The 22,809-nt window shown below is 39.8% G+C and overlaps 1 protein-coding gene and 1 long non-coding RNA gene across 3 annotated transcripts in view; one reads left to right on the forward strand and one right to left on the reverse strand.

The window, feature by feature from the left end:
- The window catches only part of Cwh43 (cell wall biogenesis 43 C-terminal homolog), a 34,943-nt gene extending 12,677 nt beyond the window's left edge, over positions 1-22,266 (forward strand). Inside the window, exons 6-16 of one of the 2 annotated variants that reach the window (XM_048364420.1) lie at positions 456-544; positions 3,914-4,171; positions 7,451-7,576; positions 8,208-8,287; positions 10,486-10,591; positions 12,928-13,063; positions 13,987-14,136; positions 16,327-16,471; positions 19,508-19,569; positions 20,302-20,457; positions 22,177-22,266. In XM_048364420.1, coding sequence (XP_048220377.1) covers positions 456-544; positions 3,914-4,171; positions 7,451-7,576; positions 8,208-8,287; positions 10,486-10,591; positions 12,928-13,063; positions 13,987-14,136; positions 16,327-16,471; positions 19,508-19,569; positions 20,302-20,457; positions 22,177-22,255 — 1,387 coding nt within the window. In that variant the 3' untranslated portion in view covers positions 22,256-22,266. Of the gene's footprint in view, positions 1-455; positions 545-3,913; positions 4,172-7,450; positions 7,577-8,207; positions 8,288-10,485; positions 10,592-12,927; positions 13,064-13,986; positions 14,137-14,233; positions 14,958-16,326; positions 16,472-19,507; positions 19,570-20,301; positions 20,458-22,176 lie in introns of those variants that run through there. The other variant, XR_007213565.1, reaches the window with a different exon arrangement.
- Positions 1,076-9,315, reverse strand: LOC125364748. Its single transcript, XR_007213566.1, has 3 exons — positions 8,505-9,315; positions 4,819-4,833; positions 1,076-1,086 (listed from the first exon to the last, which is right to left on the reverse strand). It is a non-coding gene; the product is annotated as an uncharacterized LOC125364748 (long non-coding RNA).
- Positions 22,267-22,809: the final 543 nt, after the last annotated feature.

The following is a 22,809-nucleotide window of genomic DNA, read 5'->3' on the forward strand; positions in this document are numbered from 1 at the left end:
GTGACCATGAGAGACTGCAGATGTCATGACAGTTTTTTTTTTTTTTTTTTTTTTGCCAGTCCTGGGGCTTGGGACTCAGGGCCTGCGCATTGTCCCTGGCTTTATTTTTGCTCAAGGGTAACACTCTACCTCTTGAGCCACACCACCACTTCTGGCTTTTCTGTTTATGTGGTGCTGAGGAATCGAACCCAGGGCTTCATGCATGCAAAGCAAAGCACTCTACCACTAAGCCGTATTCCCACCCCACCATGCCAGCTTTATGAGTTAAATGTTTCATAATATTGATTGGCTTCCCATGGGATTTCATGATCTCATTGGCTATTTTATATTCAGACTTTCTCTAGGCTATACCTAGAGGTAGGAAATATACTTTCTATTTACTATTTGGAATAATGAGAGAGTAACATATCAAGTATCCTACAGTATGTTTTCTGAATTTTATCTTATTTCTACAGAGGTGCAGTTCTGCTGTGCTTGGCTGGTGGATTGACACTTTCGGTGTGTTCATGGTTTCATGATGCTAGTTTGATCTGGTGGATTACAGGTAAGTGGCATTCACCTGCAGATGAGCCATCATTGAGCTTGACCATCCAGTTTATTTGCATGCGCGTGCACCTACACTGGAAGGGGATACACCTATAAAAAACCACAGACTGCTCACATAGCAGTTGCTAGGATTCTTTCCCTTCTCGAGATTCCTAGCTTCTTTGTTTCTAAGAAGTGTCCTGTTTTTAATTTTGTTATGATGCTTCATTTTTCCTTTGCCTGTTACATGTGACAATTTTGCTCCCTACTCATCCATTTCTGGGATCCATGTTTTTGTGAAGACTCAAACCATTTCTTCCCAATTACACCCTTTAGAAATGCTGGAGAGGGCAGTCATCTTTCAGATTAGCCCTTTCCATTCTATTAGTCTTTGTAAACATGAGAACACCTGGTATTATTTTCCTGTGACAGAATTATGCCCCTCCATTTCTTCCTCTTGCCTTTTATTTTTGGTCAGGACTAGGGCTTGAACTCAGGGTCTCAATTACATGGCTTTTTCACTCAAGCTGGTGCTCTACCACTTGAGCCATACCTCCATTTCTGGCTTTTTGCTGGTCAATTGGAGATAAGACTCTTACAGACATTTCTGTGTGGGCTGTTTTCAAACCAAGATATTTAGCTCTCAGGCTCCTGAATAGTTAAGATTACAGGGTGAGTCACCAGCTCCCAATTCCCTCTCCCTTTAAAAGTGGAAAAAAATGTATAAGCATGTATATTTCTTTGTATGCACAGAAAATCCCCAGGAAGACTCAGGAAGACTCAGCTTTCCTTTTCTAAAGAGACTTAGTGAGTGGCAAGAGTTAGAAAAATCTCTTTTGTAACATTAAAAAATATTATCCTTGGAGCAGGGCACTGGTGACTCACACCTATATTCCTAGCTACTCAGGAGGCTGAGATCTGAAGATTCTTATTTGAAGCCAGCCTGGGCAGGAAAGTCTGTGAGGCTTATCTCCAATTAACCACTGAAAATCTAGAAGCAAAGGTATGGCTCAAAAGGGGTAGAACAACAGCCTTGATCAAAAAAGCTCAGGAACCTAAGCCCTGATCAAGCCCCACAACCAAAAATAAAGATATCTTTGGAATATATCACTTGCTTAAAATATAATTTTAGCATAAAATTATGGAACTTATTTTTAAATAGAAACTAAGTCTAAAAATGAAAGCAATGATAGCCAAGAGAAATTTAATGAGACGTTTTATTTTCCCTCACTAATTCTTTATAGTAAAGCAAAGAAAACCATTTAGCAGTCTGAGATTAGAATAGCAAATTAGAATTCATTTATTTAAAAGAAATAATCATCATAAGTCACTAAGCCTGGAAAATTCAACTTCACTAATAATCAGCGAGAGCCATTTCATCGATTTGATAATGAAGTTTAGAAAGAAATGATTTTGGCAGTTTCAAAGGTGTGGACACATGGGCTGGGAATATGGCCTAGTGGCAAGAGTGCTTGCCTCGTAGATATGAAGCCCTGGGTTCAATTCCCCAGCACCACATATACAGAAAATGGCCAGAAGTGGCACTGTGGCTCAAGTGGCAGAGTGCTAGCCTTGAGCAAAAAGAAGCCAGGGACAGTGCTCAGGCTGAATCCAAGCCCCAGGACTGGCAAAAAAAAAAAAGGGGTGTGGACACTTCCCCAGGTTTTCTGGAGATAGAAATGACTGTATTCACTTTCCAAGAAAGTAATAACTTGAAGTAATAACTTGAAGCCATTTGAGTAAGTAACTAAAGATGTGGAAGAGATTTACTGATAAAGAAAGGCGCAGGGCTGGGAATATGGCCTAGTGGCAAGACTGCCTCGTACACATGAAGCCCTTGGTTCGATTCCCCAGCACCACACATATAGAAAACAGCCAGAAGTGGTGCTATGGCTCAAGTGGCAGAGTGCTAGCCTTGAGCAAAAAGAAGCCAGGGACAGTGCTCAGGCCCTGAGTCCAAGCTCTAGGACTGGCCAAAAAAAAAAAAAAAAAAAAAAAAAAAAGAAAGGCGCAGATTGCATCGTCCCAACACCTAGCAGGCTGTTGATTAAGAAATGAACAGGGGGTTGGGGATATTGCCTAGTGGCAAGAGTACTTGCCTCATATACATGAAGCCCTGGGTTCAATTCCCCAGCACACATATATAGAAAATGACTAGAAGTGGTGCTGTGGCTCAAGTAGAGGAGTGCTAGCCTTGAGTAGAAAAGAAGCCAGGGACAGTGCTCAGATCCTAAGTGCAAGCCCCAGGACTGGCAAAAAAAAAAAAAAAAAAAAAAAAAAAGAACAGATATTGGTAGCTATCATCTGTAATCCTAGTTATTCAGGAGGCTGAGATCTGAAGATTGAGGTTTGAATCCAGCCCAGGCAGGAAAGTTTGTGAGACTCAACCAGCAAAAAGCCGGAAGTGGTAGAGAAGTGGTAGAGGTTCCCCCTCCTCTCTTAGGCAAAAAGGTAAGGGACAGAACTCGGGGTTTGAGTTCAAACCTAGTACCACTAGTACCCCCCCCCCAAAAAAAAACACACACACACACACAAAAAAAAAGGAAAGAAGGACAAAGGAAACAAAAGGAAAAGAACTGACTACGGAGTTGCTATCTGCTTTTTTTTTGGCCAATCCTGGGCCTTGAACTCAGGGCCTGAGCACTGTCCCTGGCTTCTTTTTGCTCAAGGCTAGCACTCTGCCACTTGAGCCACAGCACCACTTCTGGCAGTCTTCTGTATAGGTGGTGCTGGGGAATCGAACCCAGGGCCTCATGTATACAAGACAAGCACTCTTGCCACTAGGCCATATCCCCAGTCCCCACTGGAACTATCTGTCATGTTCTCTTTCGGGGCTATACAGTTGGGAGAGTCAGTGTGTGTATTACAGGACAAGATGCAGCATTTAGATGGCCAAAAATTACTTGAGAAAATGCCTTCACAGGACATTCTAGAAGTCGCACTGACTACATGTTTCCTACTGGCTACCATCTGGTTGGTTACATTGAATAAATATACATTTGGTATTGCAGATTAATTTCCATTTTTTAAATTGCTGCTGCAACTGTAACATTGCACATCTGAAAACCCTTTTCCCTTCCCTGCCCCCGCCCCCCCCATTCCCGTGCCCTTCCCTCCCTTCCCTTCCTGTAAAATTAGCATTGGCCTGAGTTTTACTATATTCTGCTTTCCAGTTGGGCCCATGACTGGCCTGGTGATGCTGAGCAAATCACACTAACCTAGGTAGACTTTGGTTTTCTCAGGTACCTGCAGTTTGAATCAGATACTGCCAAGGTCCCTTTTGGTTCTAAATGGCTATACCTTGGTCATTCTATGAGCTACTGTTTTCCTCTCTCTCTCATTCATTCATTCATTCATTCTTTCTTTCTTTTTTCCCCCTCATCAACAGGAGCTGCTTCGGCTGCGGGTCTCCTTTACCTGCGCACATGGGCAGCAGCGGTGTCCGGCTGTGTATTGGCCATCTTCATTGGGTCTGTGTGGCCTCAAGTGCTGGGACACCTGATTAGCTCAGGGACAAGCCCTGGGGAAATGATGACTGTTGCCATGTTAGTGTATTGCCTAGAAACCCTTTTCTGTGCCTGGTGCACAGCCTTTAAGTTTGTCCCAGGAGGTGTCTACGCTAGAGAAAGATCTGACGTGCTTCTAGGTGAGTACATTTCAAAGGTCTGGGTTGAAGAAATGGATCAAAAATATTCCTGAGAAATGGCCACAGTATTTAGCACTAGTAGAAACCAACAGGGTCATCTTGGTAAAGACATAAAACCTGGAAGGATGTCTGAATGATCATTTAAAACAAATTGAATTCATCAGTGCATTACAGTAATGTTTGCCACTCTGAAGGCCTTTAAATGAATTAGTTATGAAAAATTTTAAGCGTTAATGAGGAATAAAGCATAAACTGGGTAACACATATGTTAGGAAGTGGTATGATTTTGACACCTGTGTTGACTCTTCAATATAGGATCATAAATACACATAGGGATGGGGACAATGTTGGAATGGGGGACGTTGATCAAGACACACTGTATGGGGGCTGGGGATATAGCCTAGTGGCAAGAGTGCCTGCCTCGGATACACGAGGCCCTAGGTTCGATTCCCCAGCACCACATATACAGAAAACGGCCAGAAGCGGCGCTGTGGCTCAAGTGGCAGAGTGCTAGCCTTGAGCGGGAAGAAGCCAGGGACAGTGCTCAGGCCCTGAGTCCAAGGCCCAGGACTGGCCAAAAAAAAAAAAAAAAGACACACTGTACTTATAACCTGACTTGTTGAATGGGAATTCCTTTGTACAGCTACTTAAAGAGAAGAAAGCTGGGTGGTGGTGGCTCATGCCTGTCACCCTAGCTACTCAGGAAACTTGTAACTGAGGATTATGGTTTAAAGCCAGCCTGGGCAGAATAGTCTGTGAAACTCTTATCTCCAGTTAACCACAAAAGGCTCGAAGAGGAACTGTGGCTCAAGTGCTAGAGACTAGACTAGCCTTGAGCAGAAAGCTTAGGGACAATGCCCAGGTACTGAAATCAAGCCCAGGACCAGCACACACACAAAAATAAATACATATAAGGGATGTTAATTTCATCAGTGACTTATATTTACCATATTTTTACAAATGAAGTTTATGATATGATCTTAACATGAACAAAAAATTCCCAAATCAAAGAATTATATACATTTTTTCACTTCATTGGGTATACAGTCACTAAAATTAAAAATGTCATAAACTTTCCTCAGTTTAATATTTAAAAAATAATCTTTTGACCATAATGGAATTACAAATGTATGTCAGGTATATGCAAATTAAATGCTGTCCATAACTTTTGAAGTTTAAGTACTATTCATCACATACTTCCTCAGTAGCATCCTAAAAAATGAGATGACACGCTAAAATAACATGAGGGAGAAGGTAACAAGCTTGATAAGAAATGTATTCACTCCATTACATATACAACTGTAAACCCTCTGTATATCACCTTCACAATAAAGTCAAATTAAAAAAAAGAAATTAAAAAGAACATTCAGTCCTTGTTTATGCATTAAATATTCCATTTGCTTATTTATTTGTTTAAAATGGTCATTCATTGTCTGTATTCCTGGCCCAGGTCCTGGTGCCCTGCCCTTGGAAATAATCCATAGGTTTCTGTGGAATGAATGACTAGTAGGGCATGTGTGGCACTTACGAGTGCTCCACTGCACCCCTCTTTGGGGTTCCTACCACACATTAGTTACCCTGTTCATTGTTTCTCTCATACCCCACAAGCTAGACATCTGTCAGGACAGGCTGCTTTGGAAGATGTTATCTTTAAATCACATGTGATATTTTAGAAACAACTTCCCAGGATTTAAGCTTTCTGGTCAGAGCCTAAGCTCCTGTCCAACGTGAGCGTTTCCTCTGTGATAGCTTGCTTTGCAAACGTTGGCTTTTCCTCTGCTTTCTTTCAGGTGGCTGTACTCTGTTCTATTCTACTATCCTGTCCTGTGTCCTGCTTTATTCTTACTCCAGCTTGCTTAAGGGCCTACCAGGTGAAGAAAATGAATGAAAGTAAGAGCTGTTCCATGTGTGAATTTGTGTCTTTAGAATGCCAGGGCTGAGGAGCTTTGAGTTCCTCCTGGCCACATGCAGAACTGTAGGAAGCATGCAGTCTTACTGTTTCATAGAAACAGTTAGAGTGATGTTCTGTTGATGATGTCACAAAGACCAAAAAATGTTGTAATATTCAAAGCAGCTGTTAATTCAACTGAATTAAAAATCAGTACTGGGGCTTGGAATATGGCCCAGTGGTAGAGTTCTTGCCTCATGTACATGAAGACCTGGGTTCGATTCCTTAGCACCACATATATAGAAAAAGCTAGAAGGCACTGTAGCTTAAGAGGTAGAGTGCTAGTCTTGAGCAAAAAGAAGGCAGGGACAATGCTCAGGCCCTGCTTCAAGCCCCAGGACTGGCAAAAAAAAAAACCAAAATAAGCAAACAAATAAAAATCAGTAATAAGCAGATAAGAACAATTTATTTTCTAAGTTTTGCTTGCTATTTCCTGGAAACTTGGACATAACTTTATTTCAGTGCTGATACTGGGACTTGAACTGAGGGCCTTGCACTTTTGCTCAACTTTTTCACTCACTGCTGGTGCTTTACCACTTGAACCATGCCTCCTGTTGGCATTTTGCTGGTTAATTGAAGATAGAAGATGCCTAGTTTAGTTTCAATGCAAGATCTTCAGCTCTCAGCATCCTGAGCAGCTGGATTGACAGGTGTGAGCTATCACCACAGGGCTGTATATATCAATTTTGACTTACATTTCAATTTGATTACATTATGACTTGATTGACAGTCATATTTCTTATATTTTATTATGCATGATTTAAAAATATGCACACTATATGCATGCTACTTTCTAGTGAATCCAAATTTAACTCAACTTTCTTAGCTGGCCAATGGGCATTTCTGGACTGTATCTTCTGCTTAGGACCCTGTACCCAGAGAGCTATATCTTAAGGTACCCTCATCGCCATAGCGATACAACTTGTGTACCATTGTGGTCCTCAGCTTGGTGCATGTGTGGACTCTTCAGTGGCAAAGGTTGAGTCTCTATGGCAGTCTAGAAGGTTCTTTTCTCTTGTGCTCTGTTGTTCCTTTCTCTCAAATGCCATCAGCATCCAAGCAACCAGGAAATAGGAAATTGGAGGCCATTCCTCACCAGAAAAAGGCTGGGTAGAATTTCTAAAGTGGTCTCTCCTAGATCCCTCCCTCATTTCTTATGTATGTCCCTGTTCGCCAAAGCACTACTAGAGTAATTGCTTAGGGGCCGAGTAATTCAACAATTGAATTGCCACAGTGTGTTCAACTGAAAAGAAATCCTGACTCCTGAAATTTACCACTGGAAGAATTTTTGGATTAAACTATAATACCTTCTCACTTTCTCTTTTAAACAGGGACCATGATGCTAATTATTGGGCTGAGTATGATATTTGGTCCTAAGAAAAACCTTGACTTACTTCTTCAAACAAAAAGTAGTTCTAAAGTGCTTTTCAGGAAGAGTGAAAAATACATGAAACTTTGTAAGTATAGCCTTTTCTCAACTAAGAGCTAGGTGTGGCACGCACCTCATTACTAGCTACTACAGGAAGCCTAAAATCGGTGGATTATGGCACAGGTACATGACCAGGAAGAAAGCAAAGCCTTATCTGAAAAATGTCCATTGGAAAAGGGGATAGAGGTGTGGTTCATGGTAAGAGTGCCTGTCAAGCAAGCCTGAGACCCTGAGTTCAAACCCTAGTGCTGACGCCAAATTAATATTAGAAAGGATCTCACTATATAGCCCACACTACTTTTAAACTTGTGACTTTGTCATCTTCAGTAGCTAGGATTATAATCTTGTAGTTCCATACCTTATATTCTGACTCTTAAATTTCCAAAATGTGGAATTTATGCACTTTATTCACAAGACTTTTTTTCTTGATCATGGAGATTTGTTTTATGTTTTAGAATTTAGTTTTACTTTAAGTGTAAGGCTCTCAGAACATGTTCAAGGAATTTTTTTTTGAAATCTGAGTTTAAAGTATGAGGTATGTATGCAGGTGAACCATGATAATTAACTTACCAATTAGACATTTATAGACAAACTCATTAGATTCAATAATTCTGGGAAACAAACTTACTTTCTTTTACATCTATCTTCTTTCTGTTTAGTTTTGTGGCTGCTTGTTGGTGTGGGGTTATTGGGATTAGGACTTCGGCATGAAGCCTATGAGAAGAAATTAGGCAAAAGGGTAAGTAATTGAAATATTTGAAAATGGAATTTAATGGCACACACATACACAGAGATGTATTTTTATACCTCGCTCTTCTGGTTGAATCCTAGACCTAGACTGAATGACTTCTAGGACCGTGGATCCCATCTGATTTTGTAATAACAACTATTAAAGAGCCCAAGAAAGAGATCATGCACTGATGGCCTATTATTATCTATTTAATAAGAAATGGTACCACCAAAGTTAAATGGCTCCTCTTGTTCATCTCTGTAGTTATTGAGGGTGTGGCATGTATTCAGGACTCAGTACGTATTTCGCTGTTTCTTCATCATGTCCATTAGAAGAGAGTTAGTGATGTCATATCAGCCAGGAACTGTTTTAGAAAGGCGTTGAAGTGACTGTGACACTGATTCATTCATTCATTCATTCATTCATTCATTCATGTGACAAATGTTTACCAGATGTCTTTTGGTACATGTCCATACCAGAGATACAAGATCCTTGCTGCCCAGGAGTTTGTATTCTAGTAGCAATAGATAGTATTCAGAGGCACAAATAAAGAAAGACTGTAAAAAATAGGATTATGAGGTGGAAGGTGATGAGGTAGTTAGTGAAGGCCACTCTGAGGAGGTGATATTTCAAATGAGAGAACAAGGCCAGTAGTTCAGACAGCGAGGAACCAGAGGACTCATGAATGAGGAATGAATGGAGAAGCATTTGATGTTTGAGATGCATCAGAGTGACTGGCATGGTTGGAGTCTGGTGGAGTGGTGGAAGATGAAATTGAAGAGAGTGAGGAAGGCTGCATCATACAGGGCCTCACAGACCACAGTGAAGAGCTCTCAGTTCACGTATACTTACAGTGGAAGCCAAAGGGAAATGTCTCAAATAGGAAAGTAGAGAAAATGATGATCCATTTGGCTGCAGTAGGAACACTGGCTTATAGGGCAACACTGAAAGGGAATGGGAGTGGAGGAAGGAAATTCTGTTATTTTCAGTGGCTCAAGGGAGAAGAGGATGGTGAGTTTTGACTGTGTGGAGCCAGTGGAGTTGGAGAGGAAGTGGAAGGGTTCAAACTCTATTGTGAAAGTAGAGCTAATAGGACAGATGAGTGGGTTGGATGTTGCTGAGTCAGGAAAGGGATGGAATTTATGCTTCTAGCTTGTATGGGAGATGCCACTTCCTATGGCGAGGAAAATAGAGAATAACAGGATTTAAAGTGATAAAATCCCAAATTAATTACAGATAGATAGTTGTGTGAGAAAGAATAGCTTGATGGCTATAATTGGATCGCTGGCAATCTGCTGATGGTTCCATTCTCTGTTTATGACATTGACTAAACTCCATAATCCTTCTTGTATAATGATAAAACTCTGGAAGAATTTTTTTTAATGCAAAGATGTTACTATTTCCTTCTCCTAGCCTGAAACTGTACAGTCCAGTTTGAGTTGGTTTTTTGAGTAGTCATTAGTAGAGATTCATTTTGAGAGTGTGTTTAGGATTGGGCAGTGCAATCTCTGACTAGCTTATAGACCCAAATGATGAGCTGCGTGGGGGTGTGTGAGCTTATGGGCCTTGGTCTTGCCAGTATGGTAAGTAATGCCACATTGGGTAAATATGGCAAAGGCCTCACTATGTCCCTCTGCATATACCCTGCAAGGGTAACCATTCTTAGTATAGCCTTGTTTAAAAATGATAATTTTCATGCTTTCCTTTACATTGTTACTATGTAAGATTCCCTGGAAAATATTTTTGTTTCCATATTTTTAACTTCTTCTAAATGACATCCAACATATATTTTGCAACTTGCTTTTTTTTTTTTTACTATAATCATCTCTGTGTGATTTATTCACGTGGATGAATTTCATTTATTAGGGTTGTGTAGTATTCTATTGTATGTGCCATCCTTTGTTAATTCTTTTTTTTTCTTGTTGATGGACATCCAGGTTGTTACTAACTTTTTTGGTATTAAAAGCACAACTTATTATAAATATTCATTTTCCAAACATTCCTCTGTACTTTTTAAGCTCTAAAATCCACAGAAAATGTATTATGATCCTATAGTAATTGATTATTTTAGTGAATTAAATGCAGATGAATGGATGAAGTAATTCTTTTGCTGAAATAAGAATTTTAGTAGAGAGGCAGAAAAGCTAATTCTCTGGAAGGGTCATTGTTCACTATTCTCCTAAATTTCCATGAAAACAATTCCTCAGGCACCAGGCAAGGAGTTCTCTGCGGCTATCTGGCCTTTCAGATTTGGATATGACAATGAAGGCTGGTGTAGTCTAGAAAGATCAGCTCAGCTGCTCAATGAGACAGGTAAGTCTTTCTGGAATTAGTTCTAAGCAAGACCATAAGTCACGAGAGGAAGGATTAGCAGATTATACACTTTGGAGGCTTTGATTGGTGGGCTGATGCAGGACTGAGATTCTGGAACCACATCTGTCTTTGAGAGTAATTAATTCAGTTACTTCTGAAGAACACTTCCTGCTGGGTATCTGCAGGAGACGTCAGGCCCTTGTTGGAGCTGCTCCTGCTGGTAGCTGGTCCTACTGTTAGGACCAGAAAATGTCTGGATTAAACAAAAGTATGGAACAGACATTACATGGGGTGTAGTCTTTGTCCTCATTCAAATGGGGGGTAACTCCCCCCTCCCACAGAGGCTGGGTACTTCTTCCTGATGAAACCATTAGATCATCCTTCCTTCCATCTATTCAATATTGTCCCATGCACAAAAGAGGATATAATGAAGCAATGAAAGGTGTCACAAAGATCTAACTGGTCCCACCAATACATCAACTCTAAGGCTTTCAGGTAAGGCCTGAGAAGACTTCATGGGGGGTCAAAGAGATAAATGGAAGCTATCATCTCCCTTTTTATCTCTTCCATACTTCATCTAACTTTAGTTTCTTGTGAAGTTGTGCCTTTCCTTCTGGAATTGTAAGTATTCCCAATACTGGGCTTACCTCTTAACCTTGTTAAGTGGGCATCATTCCAGGGGACACACCACCCCAAGGTGCTAATCACTATTGAGCTGAGCATGCCTCATTTTTGTACCTGCTGATGCTGTTGGAAAATAGATTTTGAATGTTTCCCCACCAAAAATGGTCAAAAGTAAGGGTGATTTGTGAAGAAAATTGGTTTTAAGAGTTCCAGGACCAACTTTGGTTTTGTACTGTAAGATACTCCTCTTTGTGTAAAACATCCTTTCAGATATATGAGAATTTGGTTCTTGCTGCATGGAGTTTGCAGCAAGATAAATAAGGGCTACATTGTTCTTAGTGAGAGCATTGTTCTTGGGGAAATTTCTGAGTTTTTCTATGAATACAGTGCCACAAGAGCTTCCTCTGGCCCTTGGTCCTTATTTACATCTTGGTTATAAGCCTCTGAAACACATCAGGCCAAAGTCTAAAGAAGCCAACCAATTTACTCCCAATGGCAACACTACAAGAGCTGTTTGTCTTGGAATAAAATGCTACTGTCTGTCCACCAGTCTATTGTTAAAAACAATAAATTTTGGAATAAATTGGGTCTTTGTGAAATACTACTTGAAATTGGAGAGATGATGCTAAAATATGTGGAAAAGTTATGCTTAAATCCTTCCCAATATTTGCTCAAGGTGTTCTGTGTTTTAATTGCATTCTAAACACAGGAAACTTGCCTTTAGAGATCAGATTTGAACCACTTCCCTGTTGTGACTTACAAAGGAGTTTTGTTTGAGGCTTATGAGTAAAGGGAAAAAGGACAAGAATAAAGAGAGGGCATGGCTTAAATACCTGCCTACTAAGTACCTGAGTTCAAACTGAGTTCAAAAGGTAAGGTTAATAAAATAAAATTTCCAGTTTCATATCTCAATTCTATGTACTTAATTAAGGTTCTGATGTTAGTATTATTTCTTTGGAGTTATGTGACTGAGAAATGAACTAAGACATACATGAAAAAGTTCATTTACTGGCATACTACACTGGAAATCTGAAGAACTACATCAGGTTTAAATTTCAATTCTTGTTATAATTCTTTCAAAGAGTATAAAATTATCAAAATGCACATGAATAAGTTTTACTATACTAGATTACTGATGGGTGAAAGAGACTGTCTATTGTAGCATCCCTTTTTTTGATTTGTCAGGCATAGTTTGGCAGCACAAAAACTCAGTAACATTAACACATTCAATAAAAAATAAGTATATTGAAAAAATAAGAATATTTGCCAGGTGTGATGATTCATACCTATAATCCCAGCATTTGGAAAAATGAGGCAGGAGATCATGAGTTTGAAACCCATATGGGCTACAAAGTAAGATAGCATGTCAATAAAACAACAACACTTATTTTATTTTATTTTGTTGGTTATCATGGGGCTTGGACTCAGGGTCTGGATGCTGTCCTTGAGCTCTTTCATTCAAGGCTAGTTTTCTATCACTTTGAGCCATAGCTCCACTTCTGGTTTTCTGCTCATTAATTGGAGATAAGAATCTCACAGACTTTGCTGTCTGGGCTGGCTTTGAACCATGATCCTCAGATCTCAGCCTCCTCAGTAGCTAGAATTACAGACATGAACCACCAGAATCCAGCAACAACTTTTTTTTTTTTTGGTAATTTATGTTATGATTTCTAAATTTAAAAAATTGTGTGCTTTTCCCCCTTTTAAATTAGGTGCGGATTTTATAACCATTTTGGAGAGTGATGCTTCTAAGCCCTACATGGGGAACAATGACTTGACCATGTGGCTTGGGGAGAAGCTGGGTTTCTATACAGACTTTGGCCCGAGCACAAGGGATCACACTTGGGGGTGAGTATGCCTTGGAACCAGGCTTGAGCATGGGCTTGAAAGAGTAGGCTCAGGGGGCTGGGAATGTGGCCTACTGGTAGAGTGCTTGCCTAGCATGCATGAAGCCCTGGGTTCGATTCCTCAGCACCACATAAACACAAAAAGCCAGAAGTAGGGCTGTGGCTCAAGTGGCCGAGTGCTAGCCTTGAGCAAAAAGAAGCCAGGGACAGTGCTCAGGCCCTTAGTCCAAGACCCAGGACTGTCAAAAAAAAAAAAAAAAAAGAGTAGGTTCAGGCATGGGATAGAGAGTAGAGATGATCATGTTCATTCTGGGACTGTGTCCACTCATGCTTCTTGGGAAATGGGAGGCACTGAGGCCATGCATATACCTTAACTTTTAAAGTGGGTCTCCTGTTGCTGGTTATTTCTGGTTGAGGTGACAAAACAGGCCTATCTAGTGCTGTCCTAAGGGAGCTTAGGGCTGAGTGTAAAAAACAGAAACTTACTTGACCTCCATATGCATGGACTATTTATTCTGGATTCAACTGACCTCAGATTGAAAATAACTGAAAAAAAATTATCTGGGGAAATTCCACAAAGCAAAAGTTGAATTTCCCACACAGTGATTATTCCATGAATAGTAGAGCCAGTTATGCAGATGTTGGCAGTATATTCCCAATGCTTCCCTTTTATGCTCCCATAGCACTTACTGAAACAGACCTGATGCTGTGCTGAGCCATGCAGCAACACATGCTCAATGTGACGGGCAGTGAGCGGATGAGCAGACGAGCAGACTGCCCTGTGTCTTGGCCACATCGCTACTTTGGATGCCATTAAGGAACTTCTGCCTTAGTGACATGACAGTTTCTGATGTGTTTTCTTTGTCCTGGCTGGAGGACATGGTGGGACCCATGTTGATGTAGTTTCTTCTCATTCCCTTGTAGAATTATGGTGTTGTCAAGATACCCAATTGTGAAATCAGAGCATCATCTTCTTCCGTCACCAGAGGGCGAGATCGCACCAGCCATAACCCTGACTGTTAACATCTCAGACAGACTGGTGGATTTTGTTGTGACACACTTTGGGAATCACGAGTGGGTGATTCTGGTTTACTTAAGATTACAACTACGTAAAGATAATAATAACAATGATGATGATAATGCAAATTTAAAATGATTATATAAATGCTCAGAAATGTTATCAACATATAACTTCATTTTTTAATGAGAGAACTCTTCTTATATACTTCTTTTCTTATCTTCAAATGACTCTTTTCCTGGGTTGTAACAATCAGACATAGGAGTCTTTGAGATGCAGGCAGAGATGGGTAGTGAGGGGCGGAGTGAGCCCATAGTTACCGGCTTGTGTAGTACTTCTCTGTGTGGGGGATGCACCAAATTCATTTCTGTATACAGTCTTCAGTCTATAACGAGTAAGTACCACAGTAGCCCCATTTTACAGCTGATCACAAGGTCACAAAGAGTGGTTAGGTGACTCTGTGTGATGTGAGTCACTATTTACTGAGGAATCAAGAAATTAATATAACACTTTTAATCCATAAATGATTTGGACAATATGCTATGGACATGCTAACACATCCCTCAACAATGCATGGCCCATGTAAACCCACCTGCCCTGCCAGGATCTTCATGTGGGTAGAAAGAATGGGACAGAAAATACTCTGCTTGGAAATGGATAGATGCCAAGGAAAAGAGAAAGGGAAAGGTTTGAGAGAAGCCATGTCTAGCTAATTCTTCCCAACTGAATTAATTAGGAAATTGCTCCCTAGTAATAAAGGATGGGAAGAGAGACTGATGATGGTTTTTTAAGTCAGTGAAACATGGAGAAATGAAGGAAGTTTCATCCCAAAGAATAATCAGAAACAGACTAATAGCAACCATACCACTATTATGTGGTAAAAGCAAAACTAAAAGTATACAATTTATAATTCTATGACATTAAACCAGACGTAAGGTTCTATGTGCTACAAAATAAGCCCCAACCTCTGCCCACCTTAGTGACAGAAGAGGTCAAAGAACTACAAAGTGACTTATGGAATATTAGAAAGACAATAGTGGCCTAACTGTAAGTGTCTCCTAAACAGAGCCAATGTGTCTGTTACCTTATTGTTTTGGTTACTTCCATTTTTCTCACACTAATATTGACCTGTGAAGGCATATGTTCTGAAAGAAGACAGAGCATTAGCCATACAAAAACCCATCTAAATCTGAAAAAATATTTCTGACTCACTATCAGATCTTGCTTACCTCTTTAGAAATAAGAGTGAGCTAAAAGACAGGTGCTATTGATGGTCCATATATATTTTTGTGTTGCTAGCTTCTGGTTGACTCTCTGATCCCTGTTTAGCTTTCAGTTACTTAGGTAACTAATTCCCTATATTGAATTCACTTGGAAACATCTGGAGCATTTCAGTTTTCTTGGCTGGATCATGTCCAATATGATGTCCTATTTTCTACCAAATGGATTGTAAGTCTCCCAAAAGCTTGATGTATCTACCTAATTATCTTTTTTATGTCTACAGTAATTAGTGTAATAAAAGAAACATGTCCAGTGTTTACATAGAAGGGCCAAGGAGGCTTTCAAAAAAATGTTCAAGCAGGACACTGGTGGCTCACGCCTGTAGACCTAGTTACCTAGGAAGCTGAGATCTGAGGATCGTCGTAGTTTGAAGACTTTTATCTCCAATAAACTACTCAAAAAGGCCAAGAAGTAGCATTGGGGCTTAAGTGGTTGAAAACTAGCCTTGAGTACCACAAAGCTCAGGGACAATGCCCAGGCCCTGAGTTTAAGGCCCAGGACTGGCATGCTTGTGTGTGCGTGTGCATGCACACGCGCATGCGCACACATACACACTCAACTGAAGGTGCTGTGTAGATTATATAAGTCTGGTGTGCTCTGTAAATGTTAGGAATTTCCTTCTTACTGGTATCCTTAACTATTTTGTCTGACTTACTTAACTATCATACTGCTTCAATTTCTTCTGATGGAAAGTTGGACAAACACTTTATTTAGAATAGTATTTAAATGAACGTGAATCCAACCAATTTGTGGCAAAAGACCATGTTGTTTTTAGTCAGTAGTCAGCCTACTCAGATGAAACTTTCTATGCCTTATTTATTGTGTAATATTAAGACATTTGGCCAGATAGGAATTGCTCTGGGTGTGTGCCCTGAAGATATTATTTGGGAAGTTAGTTACCTAAGAGTTAATACAAATTTTGTCTTACAACTATAACAAAGAGTACATTTTTGCATTTTTTTTAGAGATGACCTTGACAGGAAACTGCAGGCTATCACTGTTTCAAAACTACTGAAAAATTGTTCCCATCCAGTGGTATTTCTGGGCTATATCACTTCAGCACCTGGTTCCAGAGACTACATACAGCTCACAGAACACGGTAATGTGAAGGTAACACACTTTTAATAAGATTTCCAATAGATTAAATAAACTGTTTCCATAACTAGAAATATGGATCAAGGAGTTGCCAGCATATAGGCAAGTGTTGAGACCATGGAAATAGATAATAGTATATACAGAGCTAGAGAAGGACAAAAGGAAGACCAAAGGGAATCCGTTCTATTAGTCTGCCATAGTGAATATCTGATTCTGGGTACTTTATAAAGAAGAGAAGTTTATTTTACTCACATCCAGGAGCTAAAAGTCTAAGATCAGTTGGTCTATCTGTTCAGTCTGTGGCAGGCCCCTCACAGCGTCAACCTGGTGAAGAGCAGGAGGGGAAACAGCCACATACAAAACAAGCCAAGGGGGGCTGGGGATATGGCCTAGTGGCAAGAGTGCCTGCCTTATATACATGAGGCCCTGGGTTCGATTCCCCAGCACCACATATACAGAAAATGGCCAGAAGTGGCGCTGTGGCTCAAGTGGCAGAGTGCTACCCTTGAGCAAAAAGAAGCCAGGGACAGTGCTCAGGCCCTGAGTCCAAGCCCCAGGACTGGCCAAAAAAAAAAAAAAAAGATACAAAACAAGCCAAGGGTGTGGTGTAGCTTCCCTTTATAACACTGTGCTCTAGTAAGGTGTAACTCTCTGTGAGATCAGCAAGAATCCTTTCTGAAAGAGGGACTCACTCCCTCCTAATCACTTTCCATTAGGCCTCTTGAAGGGCCCACATTGAAGACCAAGCTAATGTCCCATGACACTTTGGGGGATGCACTCCAGTGACATGTACACCACAGCACTCCAATAAAGCCATACTGAATGTTGTTATCATGGAGATGGTAGTAAGGAGACAGAAGGTCGATCATCTCAGGAAAGAAAATGAGGGAAGCTCAAGAGAGTCAAAGGAAAAATCTGTACAGAAACAAGGATATATCAGTTATTTACCATTATGCAACAACTAACCTCAAAACTGGCTTAAAATAGTCATATTTAATAGTCTATGGTCTGGCTGAGTGGTTTTCTGTTCTACTGGAGCCCAGTTGGACTATCTGCTGGTGTTCTTGCTATGGCTGCATACTGGAGTGTGGCTTCCATTCCTATCTGTGGCACCTTGGTGCTAGACTTCTGTCTCTACATCGTTTCTCATAGATACTAGCTTAGATGGTGGTGACTTATTGACCAGCTGCATGACTTGGGGCTAGTTACTCAACCTTTCTAGGCCTCAGTTTCTTCATGTGAAGTGGAGATAGTAGTATGTATTGCCTTAGGGTTATTAAAAGGATGATGTTTCATCCCTTATGAGATAAAGTCTGCCAAGTCCCTTAGCCTGACCAATTGGATTATGTGCGTATGGTTCTATGTACAGAATCAAGATAACAGTATAAAAGACTGTTGGAGATGAATTTTTTTTGTCAAGTCTAAGGAAAGATTGCATCTTAACAGGAAGGGCATTCGTGTGTGTGTGTGTGTGTGTGTGTGTGTGTGTATGTGTGTGTGTGTGAGAGAGAGAGAGAGAGGTTTGTACATGGTATTAGGGAAGAGGAATCTTGTTGGAATTTTACTTAATCCTCTTTTGGTTTCTATTACCCAGTTCAAAAGCACTGTTAAGATTGTCAGTGGAGGGGCTGGGAATATGGCCCAGTGGCAAGAGTGCTTGCTTCGTATACATGAAGACCTGGGTTTGATTCCCCAGCACCACATATATAGAAAACGGCCAGAAGTGGCCCTGTGGCTCAAGTGGCAGAGTGCTAGCCTTGAGCAAAGAGAAGCCAGGGACAGTGCTCAGGCCCTGAGTCCAAGGCCCAGGACTGGCAAAAAAAAAAAAAAAAGATTGTCAGTGGATTCAGATAGTACTTTCTCTATTAGGGAGTTTATTAGTGTGGAGAGGAATTTTAATCATATGTACTTGGATGAGCAGATTTTTGTGTTTAAGAAATGAGTGTTTAAATTCTTCAGTCTTAAAATTTTTATAGCATCCCTTAAAAACCTAATATAATAAAACAATAAACTGTCGTACATACATACAGTCGGATGACTAAATTAAAAAAAAAATCTCTTTCCAAGGTAAGTCAGAACAATTCTTCTCTTATACATTTGCCTTTTTCATCATTAACATGTTTTGGCCATTATTAACTGAAATTTTTAAGACTTTTAACTTCCATCATATATACAAAAGGGCACATGTGACATAAAAATAATAAAGATTAATTGGCACTCATACACCTATCACTGAGCAGCACTCCCCCCCAAAAAAACTAAGAAAAAATAATAAGTTGTTTTATGTTATTTTAGTGATTCAAAAATGTATATTTATTACATTCTAATGGTGAAAATCAGAGCTGGTAAAAAAAAGTCAGGTATATGTTTGCTTGTAGAATATTTAAAAAGAAGGCAGTAGAGATTTTTTCCCATTAGCATAAAAAGTTCCATATTTATCATCTTCCCAATACAGTAGAGAAAAAAATGTTTCTGTTCTCCTGCTTAGATGAGAAATGCCCGTGGTTTCAAGCTTTCAGCATCAAAAAGGCTTCTGATTACTCCCCAGAGGTATTTATTTCCATGAGTGAATTGAACAAACACAGCACGAGCACCTGCAGAACCCCAGGCTTCATGCTAAGTACCACACAGCCAAAGTGAATTCGAGTCTTGGTGCTCAAGAAGGGAAAGGAGAGACATAGGAAACTAAATACTGTGGCTCTATGGTGTGGAGTGGAGGGACTGGTATGAAGTGCTTAGTTCTGCTTGGGATATGAAATTTGGAAAGCTGCAGGAGGGTGCAGCCTAGAGTGTAAGAGCCCATTTAGCTGTCTGACTCCCCTCTCTAGTCCCACTTTCATCTCTGTGTTCCTTCCTGGCTTCTATTTCCAAGATGGAGGGCCATAGAATGAGAAAATAATTTGGAATGTAAAAGATCAGTAGGAGACAAGAAGAGAAAATAGCATGCCCACAGGCATAGTTACCACTATAGCTCACACCTTTTAAAAATAATATTCAGATAAACCATTGCTTTGGGGTACCTAAAACACTCTCTGCTCTGCTCTGCAATAGGATATTGACAGCACAGATCGAGACAGATGGTGTGAATACATTATGTATCGGGGGCTGATAAGGTAAGTGTGTAAGCTGTGGCTCAAATGGTAGAGCACCTGCCCTGAGCAAAAAGCTAAGGGACAGCACTCAGACCCTAGGTTTAAGCCCCAGTATTGGCACACCTGCAAAAACTCTTTGCTGCTTGTAGCTTCTTCCTTTTTCCATATGAACTCTTCAAAATAAGAACTATTTGGATAATGTCTATAAAGTGTTTCAAATTTCCTGGAGAGCTGAAAGCTCTGAGCCAAAATAGAATATGGATTTTTTTTCCCTGACAAATACAATCTTTGATTTAAGCCTTGTAAGTGTGGCTGAAAATATGCATGTGGTATTTTTGTTTTTAAAGGTAAGAAAGCATTTAGGCATACACAGAATCCTGAAGAAATCCTGTTATTAACTCAAAACATAAATACATGGGAAGCAATTTGTATAGGAAGAATATTCATTATAAAAGAAAAATAAGGTTGCTAAGTATATCTATTTAGACAATGTGCCTATTCCTTATGGATTTACTATATTATAAAAGATATATATGTATATATATATATATATATATATATATACACTTAGTGTAATGAACCAAGTTAATTGTGGTCATGATATAGTCAAGTGAGACATAGGAAATTGGCACACCTGCATATCTCACCAGATTGGGGGAACACTGGGAATTGACCCCAGATGCTTCCTCTCCTCATTAATTTTTTAAAATATGGTAATAAAACCTTTATAAACCATTTTTACTTTTGCTACAGGTTGGGGTATGCGAGAATTTCTCATGCTGAACTGAGTGATTCTGAAATTCAAATGGCCAAATTTAGGATTCCTGATGACCCGGTTAGTTACAGAGACAACCAGAAAGTGGTCATAGACTACAGAGAAGTTCCTAATAAAACTCATTTCAATCCCAGGTAAGTGTGTTCCTTTATGTTGTATAAACTACCATGTTATTTATAGAAATCTAAATATTACTTCAAAAGTGAGCTAGACTTCGCGATATGTTCTAGAGGTTTGTTCTTGGTTAGGGAACCTGAGGGCAAAGATTTTAAAGTTCTGCTTGGGTTGACGTTATGGTCCCTGCTTTCTGGAATGGAGACACATGTAGCCCCTCTGGTTAAAAGGTGGTGATGTCATTATCATCACCAGCAGCAGCAGCAGCAGCAGCAGCAGCAGCAGCAGCAGCATTACCCAACACCACCAAGATGATGATAGTCAATAGTGAAGTGCCTTTCTGTCCCGTATCCTGATCCAGGTTCTTTGTATGCTATCTGAGTCCCCCTCACTGGGTTGCTAATCTTGTCATCCACCTTTTGTTACTGGAAAAGCTCAGGTTGAGGAGTGTGAAGTCCCACAGGATTTTGTGGCAGAACTGTTTCATCTTGGTAGGAAGCCCAGCATGCTGAGTCTCAGCTTTGGCTCCATGTTAGATCCACTTGGACAGCTTGTTTAGTCAGGTGCTGGTGGTTTATGCCTGTAATCCTAACTAATCAGGAGGCTGAGATCTAAGGATCAAGGTTCAAAGCCAGCATGGAAAGTCTATGGGATTCTTATCTCCAATATCTTATCACCAAAAAGGTCAGAAGTAGAGCTGTTCTCAAGAGTTCTAACCTTGAGCAAAAGAAGTGCAGGGACTGGCCCCAGCCTTGAATTCAAGCCCCAGGACTAGTATGCATACACACACACACACACACACACACACACACACACACACACACACACACACACACACACCATTGCTTGAGCTGCATCCCAAACGTATTCATCAAGATCTCCTTTGGTAAAACCTGGGTTTGAAAGTTTTAAAAATCTTTTCTGTGGGCTGGGAAAGTGGCATAGTGGTAGAGTGCTTGCCTAGCATGCACAAAGCCCTGGGTTGAATTCCTCAGCACCACATGAACAGAAAAAGCCGGAAGTGGTACTGTGGCTCAAGAGGTAGAGTGCTAGCCTTGAGCAAAAAGAAGCCAGGGGCAGTGCTCAGGCCCTAAGTCCAAGCCCCAGGACTAGCAAAAAAAAAAAAAAGGCAAATAAAAAAAACAACAACCAAAACACACACACACAAAAACTTTTCTGTGTTTTTTCATGTGTAGTTAGAATTGAAACTACGGACTATAGATAATTTGTTTGCAGTTGAAGATATGCTACTGTAGAAAATAAATTGAGTTTAAATTTTGTTTAGTTTTTAATAGACGGTATTTATTTGCAGCAAAGCATGATTTGGCATATGTACTCATTTCTCTACCATGGTTGCATGATTAGAAGAAATTTCTACATAAAACTCAACTTAGAGTTGGGTGCTGATGGCTCATGCCTGTAATCCTCGCTACTCAGGAAGATATAATCACTATTTGAATTGTTTAGACCTTGTGAGGATATATTTTGGCATAATAATTATCCAAATTATTGTTCAAGTGATGGAACAAATGCAAGAAAGTCTTGTTCCACCATCTTAAGATTTTAGTATGCTTTTACATATGCATGAATCATTTATTTCTTTGTGATTTTATAAGTTGATTACATCAATCTGGGTTTTATAATATATGGCTAAGTAAAATTATAATAAATTATGTCTGAAATTTTATATAGGAGGATATCTTTCTGAAATGGTTTTACATGTCACATTTCTTTCTTAGATTTGGATCCTATAAAGAAGGACACAATTATGAAAATAATCATCATTTCCACATGAATACTCCCAAGTATTTTTTATGAACTATTTAAAACAAGACGTCATTGACTGAAAATATAAGAAAACATTCTATACAGTCAAAAGAAGAGATTAATAAAAGCGGGAAGACACAAACAACCTGTTTTTAAAAAGCACAATACTATGCAGTAGGAAACTCCAACAATTTATAAACTATCTTGCCTAACAAAAGCATTTGTCCAAATCACTTAAGAAATAGAATGTGCAGTCATGTAAAAGAAGTTTACTATTAGATAAAATAATTTTAAAATGACTTATCTTTTAAATTCTTTGAAACAGGAAATTGACCTATGAGCAACTGAAAGGCTACTTCAAAAAATAAAGCAGCCTTAAATCCTTTTTGGGATAAAGCAGGCCAAAAATACTTACAGACTTAGTCTAATTGTTAGAAGAATAACATGACTCTGTAGCTATTAGTGACTTCAAGCATTAGTAGCTGTACCACCCCCTCCCTTCCCTGATGTGATACATTCATCCATCTTTTCTCCCATGCCTATATCACTCCACGGTTGTGCATGCCACCTCTATGGACTCCAATAATCAGTAACCAGTACTAGAT

This window comes from Perognathus longimembris, chromosome 16 (genome assembly GCF_023159225.1).
Source record: "Perognathus longimembris pacificus isolate PPM17 chromosome 16, ASM2315922v1, whole genome shotgun sequence".
Taxonomy (NCBI): domain Eukaryota; kingdom Metazoa; phylum Chordata; class Mammalia; order Rodentia; family Heteromyidae; genus Perognathus; species Perognathus longimembris.